Raw genomic sequence first — 19339 nt, 5'->3', positions numbered from 1 at the left:
TTTGAAAATTGTATTTTTGTTTGATCTCGTATCAGGAGACCTGGCAGCACTCTTACAAATAATTACAGTAAAATACAGAATGCTATTTCCAGTCTTTTTCTTGGTTTACTAGCCTTTTCTCTCTCCTCAAACATATTCTAGCCTCTGCACTACACCGAAAGTCACAAGCTTTTCTGTGAAAAGCAAAACACTTAGACACCTTTCAGACACACTAATGAACTAGATTGTTTAATATTTAACACAGTAAGTTAAAAGTGACACATCAAGTTTAGCAGGATATTTCACATACACATACAGGTGTACCCGCACATTAGTATCTCCATCAATATGCAGGGTATTGTTGAAAATCTCTCTATAAACAGAACCACTACATAATTACTCAAAACTAAACCCTTACTGCTGTGTATTAAAACATCGTGGTTTTAGTGCACAGTGCCCTTCATATTCCTTTGTGCATTACTGTATTATTAAAAAGTTTTATTACTAAACATATCTATTATATAAAAAACCAAAAGCAGTATTATCTATGGGGGCAGGGGTAATCAAGAAGGACAGAGCACTGCCCTTTCTGTGCACCATGAACGTGCTCAGTGATCTCTGGCTCCATATGACAACTTCAGGGTCAGTCACACACAGTCCTACTGGGAAGTCTTGTGGCAGGTCATCTGTTGGTCCTGCTCTGCTTGCGATTTATTTTCCTTGACAGTTCATTCTTCTTTCTGTCAGAATACTCTCTTTGCTTTCTTAGCAGCCACCCCCTTGGTCTCCCCACTGCTGTCTCTGGCACAGTTTCACAACAAAGCACATCACTAAGCCAAAGCCTGCTGAGTCGACTTTTCAACTGTGCTGCCTATCACGTGACATCCCTCCTCCCAAATAACAATTCGCTGTGGGTAATATGTTCCTAGTTACTCTTCAGCTTCCAGACTTGGGTCTCAGAAGAGTTTCATAATGACTATACACATCAGTTCTCTTACCTCACTGGGAGAGACATAACAGTGCTTGCTGTTTACAGGAGTATAATTGTTTCCATGGTCACTTATTTTTGTGCCCGTTGAACAAACTCAAAAGGTCTTGCGGGAGACCATTCTTTTCCCAATAAAAGAGGCAAACTGACATACTTTTCTTCCATTTTTTTGTTTTGGTTTGGGTTTTTTGTTTTATGTTTTTATCTTTTTTATGTTGTGACTAGCTAGACTATGTATTTGTCATAGCAAAAGATAAAAACTAGGAATCAAAAAACAGTATTGGCATTGTTAAAATCTTATCACACCTTGCCTTTCTGTATTGCCAATTTTATCCAAAGACAAGCTAATTACAAGCTTGTACAGAAAACTTTAACATTGCCGTTAACTTCTCCCGACAGCCTTTAAAGCCACAATTTCATAAAACATTTACACCCACGAGGATTAATTTGTCACATTAGCAACACAAATGAGAAAATAAATGCAAAATTGTGACTTTTCAGTCAGTGAAATAAAAGGCCAGTAGGACTGCATGGAAAACAATTTTTTTCAAAGGTAAGCCTTCCAAAATTGAAATATTTCCATTATTGTCTTAGATAACTTCAGAGAGTATTGTCACAGTCCTGTTTTATTTGAGAAGACATCAAAATAGCACCAAAAGAGATTTCATCATAAACACTCTCATCTCAGAGAATTATGCCACTTTCTACATGTACAAGGGCATGCGCATTTACATAACTGATACCAATGACTGTTGAGGCTCAAGTGTTGCATATTTAGGAATATTGTGGTATACACTGCCTAACACTTAAATCATCATCTTTTAACTAATTTTAGAAGGCTTGTTTTCCTGAATGTTTACTGAAAAGAGCAACTCTAACAGGTTTAATAAGAAAACAAAACCAAACTAATTAAAAAAAAACACACAAAGGAAAAATTCTTCTCCCTGTCCCCTCAAACGTATGTGAAACTTCACTGTAAGGCAAGCTTAGAGAAACAGTAGCGACAGAGATTATTTCTTTGGGTATATGTGAAGCTGTCAACTCAACAATCCACTCTTCTGACCTTTTTCACAAGCAAAGCATATGTACTGCTGCAGGCCGAAGGCAATACATACAGAGCCAAACAGTGCAAGTGTTACCTCATTAGACATATCTTCCAGCTTGTTCTGGTAAGCTGTCAAGGTACACCTCAAAGTCTCAAGGACAGAGAGGCTTGGAGGTTTATCTTTGTCCTTGTAAGTGCCTGAAGGAAAATACAGAATGAAAATTAGGCCTTAAAGCCACAGAAAGAAAACTACTTGCTCTGTATGAGAAGTATTAAAATTAGAGCTACAGTGACAATACAAAACACCGAACAGCAACCTTGTTTGCCACAAGAGATGCAGCTGAATAGCCATACTTTCACAGCGAATACCGCTGAAAAACATTTGTATAAAAGCTTTAATACAAGATACAGAACCATAAATTCTGGATTATATTTCTACCTAATGTATTTGGTATGCAGTCTCACATAAAATTTCTACTGTGGTCAAGTCTGTGTCATTCAGTCACAGCAGCCAACTTTAAAACCACACAATAACACACTTTGAAAAACATGTTGCCTGAAAATTAGGTATGTTACACTTTTCCTGACATTATTTTGCTGTTGTGACTAAGCATGCATAGTATAATGTAGTACTTCATTTACTTAAAGCTTACTGAGCCAAACATCACATGACTATCTTATGCTTGGAGAGATCTTAAAAACCTTTTAAATTCTCTTGAATTTCATTCCAAAGGAAACAATAAAAAAAATTTATTATCTGTCTGCACAGTCCTACATAACATTTAAATTATAAATCTTAAAGCTGATATATCCATCATATACACACTACACTTATTTATTAAACCTTTAGAAGGAGACTTCTGATCCAGTTGCCTTAATTAGGGACATGTGAACATGTTTGAGCATTCCAAAGCCCATAGTACAATGTGCTAAGAAAGCAAAACAACACTGTATTGATCAAGAGGTCACAAGATGTCAGCTGATACTAAATTTCCAAGAACAAACTATTCATTTTTTTCTGCTAAGCATTTTTTTCTGTTAAGCAAAACACCAGGTTACTGACAGATTCGTTGCAGCATTATTTATATTAGTATGCAGCATTTATGAACTTAGTTTATAACAAATTATAAGGTATTTTCTACGAGTCTTAACACATCCTATACGCAAAACCCACTTTACCAACACTAATAGCATCATTATTCTGCAAAAGGAGTGAAAAAAACTGTAGCATTTGAACTCCAGAGAGGCTAAACAATCATAACTCCCAGCAGAACCAAATGATGATACAGGTGTTTATCACCTCTGAAAGGTCAGTGTCACTAAGCAATTTACCTAGAATAGCTCAAAGTCAAATCAGACACTAAACTCTAAGCCTTTTCTTTGGCTCTCCATAAAAGTTTCTCAGCTAGAGGAGGTGCACTTACAGACTTGCAGGTTGGGGTTTTTTTAAGAATCCTATGGTTAGTATTATCTAATAAGCATGATACTCGAAGTGTTATAAAAAAATGACAGATTTGTCCTGTAGGCTATACATAATGCACCAATGGTAGTCAGTGGAAAACTTACACATATGTACAAGTCAGAAAGTATTGCCAACAGCCATTCTCAAAGTTTGTTCAACTAATCAGCCTCTTCTTTCCCAACCCTTTGATAATACCAGAAAACAAACAGTACTATTCAGATTGGACACTAACTTTTCACTTTGAGTTGCCAGCCAACTGTTACTGTCAAAGTCACACCTAGTCAAACCAATGCAGGTTTGCAAGACTGCTTTCAGTAACAGGAGTCAGACCTGCTCTACAGCACGCAAGTGAATTTAAAAAGAACGCATGTCCCAGTGACAGACTTCGGCTCTCCCCTATCAGCCACACCACTGGACATCTACTCACCACAGCTTCTAAATGTCTACAGAGTCAGGGAAAAGAAAAATCTTCGTGAGACTCCAGTGCTCTTAACCAAACCTCTGAGTCCTAGAGATGTCTCAAATAGCCATGTTATCCTTAGAATCAACCTAAGAAGAATTCATAAAATCTGACCTTTTGTGAGAAGTTTAGATTTCACATTTAAGGAAGAGACTAGTAGCACCTTACTATCATTTTTATCATTTAACTACAGCTATAGTTAAGGATGCACAGGGCTCCAGTCCTTTCTGCTCAATTATAGGAGCAGCTTCTCACTACTAGGAAAATTTTGCAATAATCTTGTTGCACAGAAAAAAGTGCTATTCTTCAATACTTCTAGCCCTAGAGAAGTTGAAACTCACAATTCTCGTTCACTTTAAAGTAATACCTATCAAGTCAATCGAGGGGTTGTCTTCCACCCCAGTTTTCCAACTGTCTAAAATGTACCTTCATTCCTAAACTCCCAGCCTGCAATTCTGTCACTGAAGCATGCCTCTGAACGATCTTAATTTACATCATGTTTGCCAAAACGAGACTTTATCAGTAAACTTTCCATTCTGGCATTCCTTGCCTTTGCTGCATCCCTATTTTCTCAGCGGCCCCGTCCACCAACAGAAATACCAGGTACCACGTTCCTGCACTTGCTGAAAACAAGCCTATGGTTTTAATACTGGCCAAATGTTGTCTGTCTTCGTATTACTGTGCAGGAGACATGGAACATAATCCAAACGACACTCTCATGCTGGAGAAGCCCTACTTCAGCAACATGGGGGAAAAAAAAACCTTACTTGAAGCATTTGCCTGTTATCACCTACGAGTTTGGGGGAAGAATTTTGAGGAAATGACAGGTTCAACAGAAGTCTGCCAAGAGGTATAGAAGTGAGTAAACTTTTGAACTTGCTGCTTCAGACTTTCTGCTAACACCTTGCTAGGATAGAGTTAATTTTCTTCATAGTGGCTCATATGGTGCTGGGTTTCAGATTAAACCAAAACAGTACTGGTGGCCTGTGTTAAACAGTGACACTAACTCAAAGCAGGTAACATTCTTAGTATTTTATACTCTATTCACTTTATTTTCAGACTACTACAACCACAATTATTTTTTTTTCTGAAATGAAGACAAATTTCCCTGAGCACAAACCCTGTTGCTGAATAACTGCAACGTATGGCAAACTGAAAAGGGACAAACTGAAATCATGCAAATTGCCCAGTAAGACTAACAATGCTGTGGAAAATTTATAAAGGTCATTTAAAAAAGACAAGTAGTGGATTTATGCCCATTATTCCTGAACATATAAAGAGAAAGATAACTTTTGAAAATACTTTGGTGTTTAATCTTAAAAATATAAAGTCTTCTCTTCTTTTTCCTGTAGATCCCAAAAATCACAGCCCAATCAGTACTTAAATGAAGGGGCTGGACCTTTAATACTGACAGATTTTTAAGGAGATGTCTCAACCACTTCAGCTGAAATGAAAAAAAAAAAAAAACCCAAAAAAAAAAAAAAAAAAAAAAACCACACAAAATCACCCCAAGACAGACTGCCCAGCCAGCTGTGGCTCATGCAGCCCCTCATCTGCTAATTAGACTACAAAGATTTACTTAAAGATTTTTTAGTTTTATTGGCACCTAGGCATTTCCATTTCAAATATTACTACATTAAACATTTTTTTGAAAATTGAAATAAATACTGTTACAGAATAAATTTACAAATACAACACGGTTAGGCAATAGCATTAAAAATTTAAGTTTCATGCTTTTGAAGCATAGTAAATACATAGAACAAATGTCTTGGTCAATGTCCACTTTAATATTAAAGACTCAACCCACAGCAGAGCTAAATTTGACTTTCTGCCTCAACTGAGCTTCTGCAGAGATGCTGTAGCTTAAAAAACATCTCTTTAAATCAGATCTTTCAGAGTTCACCTTAAATAAATTAATACTGAAATTATACTGTTACTGAATCCCTAATATTATAGAATCTGGTCAAAGCTATTCTCTGCGAGGTTTATCACTAGGGAGAACAGAAAACTTACTCAAAAGACAACCACTCCTCTGGAAACTGCACTTTGACAGCAGCATCCAGATCCCCCCATCCAGCTCACCCCAGAACTGCTGAAGCCCCTCTGGGCATGTGGAACTTTGCAAGACTGAGAAAAGCATATAGTTTTGAAGAGCTTTTCAGTCTGACATATCTACAGTAAATCTAAGGTATTAACCACAGGAATTACATTCATAGTTACAGAATAAAACTGACAGCAGTTCCTAAATAAAAAAAAAATACAATCATATAGCCCATGTGAGGAAATCAATGCATCACCGATTCAAGGCTAGGCTTTTAAGGACAACAGAAATATCAAGGAGTTCCTTTATGCAATTTTAACAGTACCGGGTCCTCAAAAAAAAAAAAAAAAAATCTCCTTTTGTGAAGACACAAAGAGAAAATATCTTCATTTAAAGATGTATACAACCCATTTTTGTCTACTGTTGCTAAGTGCAGGAACATATCATTACAACTCACATAAAATAAACCCATTTGTTATTAAAGCAACATTTTGCCTGTCTTCTTCCAGTTTACTTGCACTATGAGTTGGGTGCATTTGTTGTCTAGTATATGATTTTCTAACAGCAATTACATAGAGAAAACCTTTTAAAATCTTTATTTAAAACTATCTATAAAAGCATACTATTTTCACTTTTTAAAAAATTACTAGCTTTAACATTAAAGTTCACTTTGTTTATGTTAGTCACCATTTCAATGTTTAAGCAGGCAGCCGTATGTTGAGTTTGATACAATAATTACATATAAAGCTAGGCAGCAGAGTGACAACCATTGACTTGCGATTAATTTTAGAGAAAACAGAAAAATATTTGTTCTGTATTAGACCAAATGAATGCAATGTAGTACTACTCCACAATCAACAGTAAAATGTATTGTGTTACATCATGTGTCCTACACAACCTTTTTGAATATATGACCTTTAAGTTGCTGAAGGTTGCCTCAGAATTTGGCTCAGTTCAGACAAAACATCTGTTCCCTTTGCAGGTATACTGTAAGGACTTTTTTCTCAGTTGGATTTAGAGCACAGCAAGTGAGCCCTTTTCTGACCGATCATATACACCCCAGCATTTGTAAATCAAGCTCTGGGCTGACAACAGCAGGTCCACATTCCGTCACCCTTTCTCAGCTAGCAAGGCCATTTGACTGCTGTGAGAACTGCTCTTATCATGTCATCAAATCAAAGCATGTTGAGAAGGGGGAATGCAAGAGGCATCTGCAGAATTCCCACAATGTAGTGACTTTGGAACATTGACAGATGCATCTGTCATTTTATACCTTCAACTAACCTGCTGTCCGCTGGCCTGACATGGCAAAGCTGTCCAAGAGTAACTCCAGTTCTCTCATGTTGTTTTCATACGTCTCTGTTAGAAAGACCTGGTGTTTCTTGGCCTTTATTTCACAGGAGATACAAACAAGACAAGAGGGGGAAAAAAGAAACCCATTAAAACAGTAAACAGAAGAAATACAGATCACATTATTTTTGTTTCCCTTTAAATTTAAATTCCTGCTGTATTTCTTATTATTCCTTTTCTTGAGCCAAGAGACCTAACATGACATCACAAATAAGTAACACAGAACCTTGAAACACACTTAAAATAGAACTAAAGGCTTCAAGTAGTCAAAAGAAAAAGAAAAAAATGGCTGTACTAAAACCTAGTCTTGATCTTCTTCTGCTTTAAAAATATCTCAATAAACATTAACTAACTGCTGCCTATCTATGCAAGCAATGCAATCTATTGTTACACCCTACAAGGGCATCCAGAAAGACACCAAACTACTGGCAGACAGGCTAAAAATTCATGATTTGGCACTCAGTCAAATCCCACACCTATTCTCATTGCAAACCTGCCTTCTTTAATTCTTAGTATCTTCCATGCTTGATAGTGATTTCTTCAGTGTCAAAAACTCCTCCTTAAGCATGGAATATAAAGCAGCAAAGTCCTTCAGTTCCTATCACTGAATTTTCTTAAAAGAAAGCTGTCCGCTAAGTGTAGCCTATTGTTCAAACCAAGACAATGGCTTTATTAAATAAATCATTTAAATCTATTAATTTTAAAAAATATTTATGGCTGAAAGATATTACAGCAGATTTTTTAATCACTGCAATAGAAAGACTATATCAAATCATTCCTTCAATTTATATCTGATATTAAAACTTGTCATTTTCGAAGACATGAATCCATAACCCCAGACAAGAGCAAGGTCCTCTTAAACATATGTAGTTCTGACTTCTCAAAGAAATGTACAATTTTAGCAGCTGTCAAAAAAGTAGTAACATCTCAGTAGTTCAGAAAACAAACAAAACAAAAAAAGCCCCACCAAACAAAACCCCCTAATAGCCCCTCCCCCCCAAATAAGAGGAAACTATTTAAGTAACTTCACAATTTTCTTATGACAAAGGTGATGCTCAAAGATGCCTTATTACTGATAATCACTTGCATTTTTAATCTAAAATTCTACTACCTATGAATTTCCATTTCTACTTGGTGATGGAAGATTACCCTTTTTGTATTGAGAAAAATCCTACTGTTTTCTATCATTTCTATGAATTATTGGTTTGGTTATGCTTCACTGCATGTGTAAGGATCCAGTCAATTTCTCAAGCGTGGGAAATATCTTTCCCAGGAAAACTGCTACATACTGGTAGCACATAACTGTCAGACTAAAAAACCAAGAAATGCATTTAATTCTCTGCAGTGTTCTTCAGTATTCAGTTTAAATATTTTATAAATTTGCTTTACTCTTTCAATTTTAATTATATGTACTGTATATCAACTAATATATTATTCATATGTGTATTTCAATGTTAGGTCCCTTGTAGCATTTACACGCCTTTCCTTGTGTGAGAGTTTGTACTGCACTTCATAAAGAATTTCCAAACCACATCTGTATATTCAAAAATAAGTTTAATTCTTACTCTATAAAATTATCTATATAGAGCTTGTAATTGCTGAGCTCCAGTAAAAATATTTTATGAGATGCAAACACATTAAAATAATTTAGTCCCATGCACTGATATCATCTCAAAGACCTCACATATTACAAATAATAAAACACAACAGTATGATCAGTATCACAATGAAACAAATGCTCTTTTTAAAGAAACCGCTCCAGCATAGACAAGGTAAGCCTAAATCTTCCCAGAAGAATCTGCTCCCATGGAAGACAAATGTGAGATTTTTTTTCAATCTCCTCATCCAATTTTTTCATTTGGTTTAGTTAATTTACCATAATTTAGTCAGTATATTGCAATCTATTCAGCTTTCACCACTCCTGTGCTTTATTTGCTAACTGCATCTACACTCCCTGAACCAGTTTCAGTCTCTCTTTTAACAGCAATAAAGATCAAAAGAAAACCCCTTGGAATAGCCAGTTTCCCCACAGTTCAGCTGTGAAGTGTGTCTTTCCTTTCTAACTCTCATTTTCAATCACTGTCCCCTTTGTCAGAAATTGAAGAAAAATACAGTAAAGCCAAGTGCTGGAAATCCAGGCACAGGTTAAGAGTCCAAAAGGGTCTGAACATACCGATCTAACTTCTCACCTCTCACTGACTGGTAACTATTAAGAAAGTGCAGAGTCATAAAGTCATGGAGTAATTTAAGCCGACAGGATCTCTGGAGGTCATCTGGTCCCACTTCCCACTCAAAGCAGGGCCATGCTTGAAGTCAGATTAGGATGCTCAGAGCCCTGTTCAGTCAAGTTTTGAGTATCCTCAAGGATGGTGTTTCAACAAGCCCTTCAGGCAACCTGCTCCAATATATCACAATCCTCACAGTGAAGTTTTTCTCCTCTTACAGGTAATTAGAATTTCCCTTTCTAAAATTTCTTTTTGTCTCATACTTTCACTGCACAGTTCTAAGGAGAGTGTAGCTCTGTCTTCTCCGTAAGTATGCATCTGAGAGTTCATGGCAGTAGGTATAAATCCCTTATTTTTTTCTTCAGTCTGAACAATCACAGCAAGTATATGTAACTCTTTAGTTTGAAAAGCATAATGGAGTCCACAAGCACAGAAGCCAAACATAATCAACTGCAGCTGCTAAAAGTTATCTTCTGCCAGATCCAGCTATTCCAGGAGATGAGAGTACTTCCCTCACAGCAAGTCCATCCATCATAATATATGTGTTAGAGGATGCCATTCCTGTACAGCTACTTGAAAGGTACTCGTATGAGTGTTCCTAGATTACTTCAAAAGGGAAATCAAGTGACAAAGTGCTAAAGCCTTTACTTAAACAGAGTTTGATTCCCAGACCACATTCATAGAAACAGGTGAAAGAACACTTGTAAAGTAAATCTTCTGCTGACTTTGCTCGACTTCCTGCACATCTGGGTGGACCATTCTTGACCTTGGAGGTGATCCTTGAAAACTACCTTGAGTATCAATGGCAGCAGGAGGCCTGTATGGATGCACAAGGAGCTCCTGATGAAATTCAAATATTAATAGGGAGCATAAATGAGGAAGCAGGCATAGGTGACCTGGAAGAAATACAGATGCTGTCCAAGCATAGAAGGATATACTTAGGAAAGCCAAAATCCACCTTAAGTTGAATCTGGCAAGAGACCTGAAGGGGAACATGAAAGGCTTCCTGAAGTACATCACCAGCAAAAGGAAAACTAGGGAAAATGTGGACCCGCTGCTGAATGAGGCAGGGCATCTGGTGACTAATATGCAGAAAAGGCCTTCTCAATGACTTTTTCACCTTGGTCTTTAGTGGTAGGAACATGCCTTCAGGAACTGCAGGTCCCTGGGATCAATGGTAAAGTCTCACTATGAAGTTTGTAAATTGTAGCATACACAATGCTTCCCCAAGTCACACTTCATATCCTTAAGAAGGCTCCTGTTATCACAAAACATCCCTTGAGGACAGAAGAATTTTTGGTAGAAAAGTGTGTTTGGCAACATGTTTACTTAACTATCAATTTTACAACAGAATCACAGTTTTAAACAAATTAAATAGAAGCCAAGTATTTTTCATTGCAAGTACTGTAGACTGCAGCAAGGAGAAAAATCTTTTTTCCAAATGCTTTTTATCCTTATCTGTAAGGATAACCAGAATTATTAAGAAAGCCTACTACTGGCAAAAATTACTCTATCCACTGTCAGAATTATGCTAATCTTCCACAAGTAGGGTATCTGCATTTAGCTGGACAATTCCCTACTTCCCTGGCTGCACAGATATTTTCCTTAAGTACCAGTGCTCAATTTTCGTACCATTCCATCACCTGTTCCAGGACAAAAATGAAGTTCCATTCATTTTTCAGCATTTTCCAAAAGTCACCGTTGAATGAAATAAATGCAAACGCTATGTACACTTCTAGAGTAGCCCACATGACTTGATGCTGCACACATGCATCTGCATTTCAAGTTCAGTAACACTGGAGGAGGGGGAAGATGGGTGGAACAAAAAAACAAACCGTAGGCAGTTCAAGGCCTTTTCAAAATTAACTTATCAAAACCTTAGTAGTATTATGCAGGGAACTGAGGGGTGCAGTCCTGCAACAAACTTGTCATTATTCCAAAAGGAATTTTCTCTACTTTGTTCACAGTTAGAGGGATTTTCCTCTGTGGCTCTCTTGCCCATGGACTAATTCATCCACTCAGTCTGCAGTAGAAATCCCACCTGGTGATGGCAGAGCAAGTGCCAAAGCCAGAACTATCCACACAGCCATGAAAAAGCAGTGTATGTTCAGACACTCCTTGACAAGCATTTGGGTAAATCATTTACAAAAGCATCACAATGTTTACCAGGCTGACCTTGGGGGAACCAAATCATAGCATTTATAGAAACAGGCTCCAAACAACTACTCCACAGTTAAAAAAAATTGGTTTTACTTGAGTTCTGCATAGCAGAATAGTGGCACAAATTTTAAACAACCAAGCATAAACTGCAGTATAAAAAAATGAAACCCTCACTGACAATCGCCCTCCTCAGGCTACTATTTATTTTTGCTCAAGTATCTAACTATTGAATACTTAATAGTGTTTCCTTATTTTCTTATATTAGCTAGAACTTCCCAAAGTCTACAGAGGGGATCTTTAGAAAATGTCTAACCATGTGTAAATTAAATACAATTTCTCAACAATTTTAGTGTCTCAGTTTTAATTACCTGAAATAAAATTAATCAAAATGCTCAAGTTTAATATGGAACTATCCCAGTCCCTTAAAGACAGATCTGTAACAACCTTTTGGTGGGAGATAAAGTTATGAAGTATCTCTGGTTTTTGAAGTTTGGGGCTTTTTAAGTCAAGAGAAAAATTTTCAAGAACTGGCAACTTCAAAAGCATTTTTTAAATTCTTGTCTTCAACCACTGGGACATCACAGCTTGAGTGACCTCTCCGCTTCCAGAATAAATTACAAAATTGGTTTCTCTGTAGATCATTTAAACATATGTTTCAGACTGACTGGTCTTCTTAAATCAGGACAATAACAGAAGTAGCATGTGGGTAAGAACACTCCATCCCTGAGTTAAGGCAAGCAAATCAAGGTAAGATAACATTTAACAATCATTAGCACAAAATTAATGAAGACTGCCTCTTGGATTTTTTTAATTCAAAGAAAAATCTCTCTTCACAATAAATCATCTAGATGATTTTGACATCTTCGCCACTGAGTACCAGATTCTACTCCACAGAATTTGTAAAACAGAATCATAATCTTCAAGGTGTTTCATTGTCTGTTCAGTCAAGACTCAAGACACTTCTTTTAGAGAACAACAGTTAATGCCTGTGTCCAGGAACTAGATTCTTGACAGTTCTGTTCAGACTTTCAGCTTACAAAAACCTACAAGGCTATTACAGACAACCGAGATGTATACAGCGCATGACTGCACGCACAGCTGTAAAAGATTTATATGCCACGCAGAAAAAGACAGGCTCTGGGTGTAATTTACTACACTACTTGTACACTAATTATGCTACCTCTGATAGTAACTATACAAAGGGGAGGAAATGAACACACAGTTCTTCCAAATTAAAAGGATTTATACTGAAATACCTATTTTTAATGACCTCAATTTCCTAACATGCATTCTGGTGAACAGGTAAGTTCCCCAAATTTCAAAATACAGTTCTCATAAAGGTTCAAAATCTCCTGCTTGTCTGGTACTGAGAATTAAAGACCATTCACTACTAGGTGACAAAACCTTAAATATCCTAAGTAACTTTTACAACTGTAAAACTGTAAGAAGACACTTCTTATTCTTTCCATGGGGCAGGAATACAGCTGGGGCTGTTTCAATGTAAAATAAGTTCTGAATCATAACGGCCATTCTTCCAAATTCCTTTTCTTCAAACTAAACATTTCTAAAAACCCAAGCTGGAAATAATGACAAGCTTGAGACTAACTTCCTCAGAAAAACATAATGGAAATCTTGAGAACCTGCTCATGTTGAATGTTCATAAGCAATTTTGTTTGATACCAACAGATCCTATCACATTTGATCCATGCAAATTTCTGGCAAACTTCTGCTACATGCTGATATTTAAAATTAAAAGCAACCTAACTACTTTACCATACATTCAACTGAGCTATTTAAAGAAAAAAAAAAAAAAAGTTTTCATATAGTTTCCAAAGAATGTATTTTTTTCCTGCATAAGTCTGCTTCTCTAAAAACAATTATTTGGGTTTATTTCCCAAGTATTTTAGAAACAAAAACATTAACTGGTATTATAGCAGTACAGTGAGAAACCAATATAAGATTATCAGACTGGAGTGGAAAGGACACAATCAGAATGCCTAATAATACTATAAAATATAAGAAAGTAATGAATAGATCAAAAAAGCACAGGAGGGGGAAATGAAGGGAAGAGCACACACTGGCAATTTCACACAACTTTAGTACGGGTATAGGGAAGCCTAATAACAGTATATGAAATGTTATCAACACTTAGCTTCTGCTAGAGCCTTCTGTTTTTTCATTTTGGGAAGAAAAATAACTAAAAGCTGTCCAGACTGAGTAAACAAGACCACACACAGGCGTTCCTGTTTCCCAAACAAATACAAAAATCTTCAGGAAAAACACAAAGCCATCCAAGGTGATAAAAATCTAATCCCACAGGGGACCACTAATACAACTCCTCAGAAAATGAGTATTTTTATTACTTGTTCAAGACAGTCTTGTGGTTTGAAATTGTTCCAATAAAACAATTAAAATAACCAGCTCTGTGAATAAGACAGTTCTTCTAACTGAGACAATTTATTCTGCTTTTTACTTTTCAGTAACGTAATGTTCATTTTGAGTACACCATTTAATGCTGTTGCCCTCACCAGAAACCTTGATCATGCACAGAATTTTGTCCCGAATTCTTGTCAGGTATAACATACATTTTATTAAGGAACACAAAATGAAATCTCATCTCACAGTGATGGCTAGCAAGTGCTCTACGTTCCTGGTAGAAATTTTTCAGCTTGGAATTGTATTTTGTATTTATACATAGCAATCATTATTGACTGTAGTTAGGTGAGACAGTTGCTTTTGTCTCTTCATATTCCTTTTGTGACTGATGACTTTTTCAGGTTAACTAGGCCAGTAAATGCCTTTTAACACATTAATACTTGCATGGAAGAAACTGTTATTCTCCCAGAATGGGGGGGGGGGGGGGGGGGGGGGGGGGGGGGGGAGCGGTTATTCAATTTTTCTTCCATGTATTAGCCACCAGTATGTCTGGGAAGTGGGTAACACTAAGACAATGTATGGAATAACTCCAACTAACAGAAGACACCAGGAAGTCTGAAGATCCTGTGATTCCTCTGATGCTGGTCCCTGCTCCTGCTCACTGATTAGCACAATGCCTATAAGCAGCAGGGAATACACCCTATTTACCTTTCATATTCAGAGCTCCAGGAGAGAGAAAGAGGAGAAATTTGCAAGACAGTATCCAAAAGGTTTATACTGATGAAGTACAGAAATACTGTAAATGCCGCTACACAATGTAAGGAGAGATGGTTTTCAAGATATCCTAAGATCTTTGCCTTGTCCCTGATGCTATGGAACAGGGTGGCAAAATTGTTATTCAAATTTGAGGTGGGCAGAGACAGTGGGAAAGCCCCAATTGGTCACATAAACTGGAAAAAAAGATCAGAAAATAATCCACTAAACACATCCAACATGGCAAATCCATGCCAAAAAAAAAAAAAAAAAACCAAAAAAACAACTCTGCTTTGTCACCTTCAAACAAGCAATTTTCAACCAATTTTTAGTCAAATGCTCACACTAAAACCAGTATGTTATGTGAAATATAAATAAACAAGCCTAAATGGTAGCTAGTAACACTTGCAGAAGAAAAAAACTTGGGTAGAAAGACAGAATATTCTCTACAAGGAATCATAATTCATATCTACAAACTGTCATCTTTACTAGGAATGCAAACACAAGTTACTCTTTACTCATACCCCATACTTTTACAAAAATTGTTTTCCGCAAATAATCTTCAGTTAAATACATGGTGTACCACTTTAAATGCATTTTCAAATTAGCTTCTCCAGCATATTAGCTATATTTATGCGTTTTACATGACAAAGTAGGAAGTAAAATCAGAGTAACACAATGGCAGAGTTCTTCCACAGTTCAACACAGCAAACGCAGATTATGTTCACAGTATGCTTAAAAAACACTAACAATGAGTGCCACAGGCCTTTTGTCTTACCATTGCAAGTTCCTCCTGTAATTCTCTGCAGGTTTTTTCATTATCCTCTAGTCTCTCAGAAAGGTCTTTAATTACCCTCTTCTTTTCATCAATCTTCTGATTCATTTGCTGGTTTGTGGAGAAACGCTCCCTTTCTAATCTGGAAAGTTTCAGCATTAGAGAATTTTCATCAAAAATGTATAGTCAATTATACTATATAATTTTAAAGATGATAATAAATGGATATGGCACATATGTTAGTACATCATATGGCTCCTAAAATGGCACTTTTTTTTTTTAACTGAAGAAAGTCATATATTCTAAGAACGAAGTTTCAAGAAGTGGCTACGCTCTTTTCAGTTACCAATGCTTGTATTAGGTTTCCAGTCATAAATTCATTTGCCCGTTGGGATATGGCCTCCAAGTTACATATAATAAACATAATTAATCACATTTTTAATTAATAGTTAATTAAATCTTCATAAAGATTGTCACATCTTGCATAATCGACCCTGATCTCACATACAAAGTTTGCTCCTAAAATTTTCACATACCTGTCTATACTGTACTCAGAATGGCATGACTTCAAATTTTCCCACCAGCAGACTTCCCAAAATTTCAAACACTTTTTGTACTCTTATCAGTTCTCCTGGTACTCAGGAAAACAGATGCATAAAGAGCCTGGCACGGATAAAAAGGCCACTCATGAGAAAGCTACAAGGCCAAACAGCAGCATATAGGAGACAGAAGTAGGGACAGGAATCCAAGGAAGAATTTAGAAAGACTGCCTGAGTATGTACACACGGTGTCAAGAAACCCAAAAATTCACGTAGAACTGATGTTTGCAAAGGATGACAAAGACATTGCAAACAGATCTTACCACTACATTAAGGTAAGAAAGAAAATACCAACCTGCTTCTACACAGACTAGGCAATTTATCAATAGTAGACGCAGAGAAGGTCACTGCACTCAATGCCTTTTTTGCCACAGTCTTCCTGGACAAGGTCACCCAAACCTCTGCAATCAGGAGAAGTGCTCAAAGAGGAGAACAGCTGCTAGCAGTAGGAGAGGATTGAGTCCAGGATTACTTGGAAGAAGTCAACCCATAGAAATTGAAGATGCCAGCTCACCTGCACTCAAAGGTTCTGACAAAACTGGCCAATGTCACAGCCAGGCTGCTCATTATCATCTTTAAAAGGTCACAGAGACTGGGGGAGGTCCCTGGCAAATGGAGAAAGGCAAATTTCACCCTTATATTCAGAAAAGGGCAAAAGAACAAGCTAAGGAACTACAGACCAGTTAGCTTCACCTCAGTCCCAGGAAGGTCATGGAGCAAGCCCTCTTGGAACAAATGTCTGGGCTTATGAAAGAAAAAGAAAAAGATATTTGGAACAGTCAGTGAGAATTTACCAAGGCTAAATCATGTTTAGCCAACCCAGTTATATTCCATGACAAAATGACCAGATCTGTGGACAAAAGGAGAACAATGAGACTAAATATAACAGCTTTATCAAGACTTTTGGCACTGTCTCACACAGTATTTTTATAGCCACGTTTTCAGACTAGATGTGAACTACAACACTGATAAAAACGGTTTGATGGTAAAGCTCTGACGGTGGTGGCTGATATCAATTAGAATGCTCCAGGAGTCTGTATGAGAACCTGTTTAACATCTTTATCCATCACCTGGGTTAGTCCAAGAGTGCAGTCTTGGACTGCAGATAAAATCTGCAGATAACAGTGAACTGGGTCAGGGTAGGTTACAACACTACAGAGTTGATATACTCAAGAGAAAGGTGGCCATTCCCTACAACTTAGAGAGGAAGAACAGGCCAGCATGAACCTTCTGAGATTCAACAAGAACATATGCAAATATCTAAACTTAGGAAGCAATAGCCCCATGAAGCAATGTGGCTGGTAACTGGCTGGGAAGCAGCCATGCTCAAAAAGAACCTGATAATCTTGGCAGACAGCAAACTAGCCATAAAGCAGTAGCATGGCATATAAGTAGACATAGGTAACAGCATCCTGGGCTGTATTACTAGTAGCATAGCCAGAAGATCAAGGGAAGTGATTAATCACCTTTTATTTGACACTCATTAAAACACATCTAGGATAATGACCACTTTTAAGCACACACCTTCCCTGTAACACAGGAAAAAAGGTGGAATGAAGTTGCAGTGGGTCACCAACATGACTGGGGTCTGAAGTACATACAAGAACTGAAGGAACTTGGTACATTCAGGCTGGAGAAGAGATAACTACAGGGTGTATAACAGGCCCCCCAGCGTCTAAAGGGAGGTTATCAAGAAGATACAGCCAGTCACTTTACAGCAACACATGGCTAGAGGACAAGACACAACAGCCACAAATCAAATCCAAAGAGACTCAGATAAGGAGAATCTTTCCACCTTAATGAGAGTCAAACAATGGAACAATGGTTCCTGAATATGTTCTGCCATCTCTATTCTTGGAGTTTTCAAGACCTAACTGTATGAAGCCCTGAGCAACCTGATCTCATACCTGATCCTGCAATCTATAGATCTCCTGCAATCGCTTTCAACCTGAACTGTTCTTTGATGTAACTCTTAGCAGCGTGAACATCCATCCAGGTGTCTTTTTTTTTTTGTCTTCTCCTATCGCTGTCTCACTAGAATTTAAAACAATGCAAAGGCCTCAAAGCTCTTCCAACTTTGAAACTTTTGAATCAGTATTGTCACTTTCTGACTTTGACTTCTTTCTTATAGGTCAATGTACCTTTTTAGCTGAAGGACTACTTCAGCAGTCCTCCAAATACCTATGTGCTTCTGCATCAGCCTGCCTGGTATTTTTTCTTTTAGCTGTAGATGGTTACTTATTCTTACGGAAAGAACTTGCCTGTTTCATCCTCCAAAGTAGCTTCTACTCCCACAGCTTTCAGAAATACAGCAAAAGCGGTTCCAATTTATTCTATGTCATGCTCTCACTCTTCAAGAAAAGTAAATTCACATGGAGACCCAAATCCCATGTTGCTTCCAATTTACATAGTGATACTGGATTCAGAGCTAATTAATAAATTATGCAACCCAGAAAAGCCTGTTTACTTGGTTTCAGTTATTAAAGCCATCTTTTCCTGAGAAAATAAATTCTAACAGGTTTGTATATCTTCCCACTTTGGTATCATGTATCCTACATCAAGTCCAGCAAAAAAGATATACAAGTGTTCTAGTGCAACAAATGAAAGTCTCCAAGACTTTCCAAAGACTAAGGCTTAAAGACAAACTCATGGGACTCTTTCAGAAAAAGGGAAAATTTGTTAGGATGCCAAACCATGGCTTAAAAGAAAAAGCCATGCTCTTGACATAGTCTGAAGTTGAAGGACCACAGCCTTCAAAAGTAAGTAGATCAAAGGCTTTTGTATTCTCTCTGAAAGGCTCTGGTGAAAGCAATCACTGATATTCACCAGTGTTACTGATACTTGTATACTTAAAAGAATAAAAAAGGCACAGGAAACAGATCAGGCAGTACATGCCCACCCCATGTAATTACCTCAAGGGAACCAGGTATTTTGACATCAATCTGAGATAAAGCTTGACCTTCACTACCTATCTTCATAGAACTCTGGAAGTTTAGGTGACTGGACTAACAAAATTGTAAGGATAAGCTGTTTCTTCAGGCTCTATTAACAAAATCATCTGTTTAACTGTGTTAACTTTCATGCCAAAGTTTGCATTCTCTGATATCACAGAAAATAATCTGTTTT

The 19339-nt window shown here is 37.1% G+C and overlaps 1 protein-coding gene across 2 annotated transcripts in view; it reads right to left on the bottom strand.

The window, feature by feature from the left end:
• The window catches only part of CCDC171 (coiled-coil domain containing 171), a 153873-nt gene that overhangs the window by 96928 nt on the left and 37606 nt on the right, over positions 1-19339 (bottom strand). For both annotated transcript variants that reach the window (XM_080371857.1, XM_080371858.1), the window contains exons 9-11: positions 15618-15756; positions 7260-7362; positions 2107-2210 (exon numbers count right to left, since the gene is read on the bottom strand). In XM_080371857.1, coding sequence (XP_080227983.1) covers positions 2107-2210; positions 7260-7362; positions 15618-15756 — 346 coding nt within the window. The remainder of the gene's footprint in view (positions 1-2106; positions 2211-7259; positions 7363-15617; positions 15757-19339) is intronic.

Source organism: Falco punctatus, assembly GCF_963210335.1.
Source record: "Falco punctatus genome assembly, chromosome: Z".
Lineage (NCBI taxonomy): Eukaryota > Metazoa > Chordata > Aves > Falconiformes > Falconidae > Falco > Falco punctatus.
This window is presented reverse-complemented; position numbering and strand designations above follow the sequence as displayed.